This window comes from Lagopus leucura, unplaced genomic scaffold (genome assembly GCF_019238085.1).
Source record: "Lagopus leucura isolate 7727_CA_CO unplaced genomic scaffold, USGS_WTPT01 33208-0_obj-0_obj, whole genome shotgun sequence".
Lineage (NCBI taxonomy): Eukaryota > Metazoa > Chordata > Aves > Galliformes > Phasianidae > Lagopus > Lagopus leucura.
Window position 1 is genome coordinate 1 of NW_024963236.1, and position 1614 is coordinate 1614.

Below are 1614 nucleotides of genomic sequence, written 5' to 3' on the forward strand. Positions count from 1 at the left end.
CCTCCCCACGCTCCCAGTCCTCAGTCTCACAGATCCACCCAAGCTCCCCATTCTGGAGCACAGCTCTGTAATGGAAAGTGAAGGAGCTGGGCTGGTTCCACCTGGAGAAGAGAGGGATCTGTGGAAATCCCACTGCGGGTTTCTGGTGCTTGGAAGGAGCACTACAGAAGAAGAAGAAGAACTTTGGCGTGGGGCCCTGGGCAGCCTGGCTGAGAGGGACGCAGCCAGGACGTGGCAGAGGGGTGGTGCTGGCTGGACCGCAGGGCGCCTTCCAACCCGTGTGGTCCTACGATCCTATGGAGGTGTTGCCAACCCCACATGATCCCCCTTCACCTTACACAGCTGTCAGCATGGGACCACCCTCTCTGTCCTGCAGCTGCAGGGATGCAGGGATCGCAGAGCTGCCCAGTGCTGTGCCCAAACCCTGCCCCCCTGCCCCGAATGCGCTCGCAGCCCTTACCCTTCACCAACTCGCAGTTGTAGGTGCTGTTGTTCCCCTGGGAGCGGAGCTGGATGGAGGTAAGGCCTTTGTTATGGGTGATGCTGGTGACCCTGAAGCGCTCAGAGGCTGGGATGAGGACTTTGCCCTCGGCTGGGAATGTGGTGAAGTTCTGGAGAGGCACACCATAGCAGGTCTCCACCGAGAAGAATGTGTCTGGACCGTACGCACTGGGGAGGTTCTTCTGGAGGGACGAGAAGGTGAACTGGCCAAAGCGAACCACCTGGCCTTGCTGTGCTGTGTAGCGGATGCCCCTGACACCGCGGTACACCTGGAAGCATCGCTGGGTCTGGGATTCCCGCAGGGTCTGCAGGGCTCTGCTCAGGAGGAAATGCAGCGTCTTGAAGGGGTAGGAGCTCAGGTAGTGCTGCCGGGAGCTCCCAGCCGTGAGCGTGGCGTTGTTGAACTGGTGGTACAGGTTCCCCTGTATCATGTATGCCAGCATGGCTGTGGCCTGATCCCGTCTCAGTGCTGGTGGGCGGGCAGCTCGGCCCCATCGGCTCTGCCATTCCGCAGCTGCCCTTCTCCAGTCATGGGCGTAGATGTTGAACTCGGTGCGGTTCAGCTCCGGCAGCTCAGCCTCCATCAAGTCGATGCAGCCCTGGTACTGGTCATCAAAGGAGTTGGGGGCCGTGTCCATCGCCACCTCCTTGATCTGGCTGTTCTTAATGCCGGCAGCCGATGCAGCAGTCCAGGTGCCGAGCAGCAGCACCCAGCCCAGGAGGACGTGCTCCATGTGCAGAAGGATGCAGGAGCCCAGCTGCCCACACAATGGTTCCCCCAGCACAGCCCAACCAGCCCCGGAGCTGCAGCCGGCTTCGTCCCCACTCTGCTTGGCATGAACCTGGGTGCCCTGTCTTGGGTGATACGGTTCTTTATACACCAACCGCCTGTGACCTCTGAGAATTGCCGTTGCTGCTGAGTTTCTGCTGCATGCACAGCACGAGGAAGTGCCCTTCCAGCAGTCACCCTCACTTTCGATGTGTGTGAGTTCCCACACACAGTGTGAGTTGCCACATGCGGTCATCTCAGTTCCCCAGGTCTTCCTTTTCTGCTTCTTAGTAATGGGGCACAGCAGGAGTAAAGGATTGTCCCTCTGCTCCTTCATCATGAGG

The 1614-nt window shown here is 59.7% G+C and overlaps 1 protein-coding gene across 1 annotated transcript; it reads right to left on the reverse strand.

Moving 5' to 3' along the window:
• Nucleotides 1–423: 423 nt before the first annotated feature.
• Nucleotides 424–1357, reverse strand: LOC122191041 (erythroblast NAD(P)(+)--arginine ADP-ribosyltransferase-like; the record flags this gene model as incomplete). The annotated part of the gene is made up of 1 exon (XM_042891230.1): nucleotides 424–1357. A coding segment is annotated over exon 1 (812 nt), but the record flags the coding sequence as incomplete, so codon positions are not given.
• Between the last annotated feature and the right edge of the window lie 257 nt (nucleotides 1358–1614).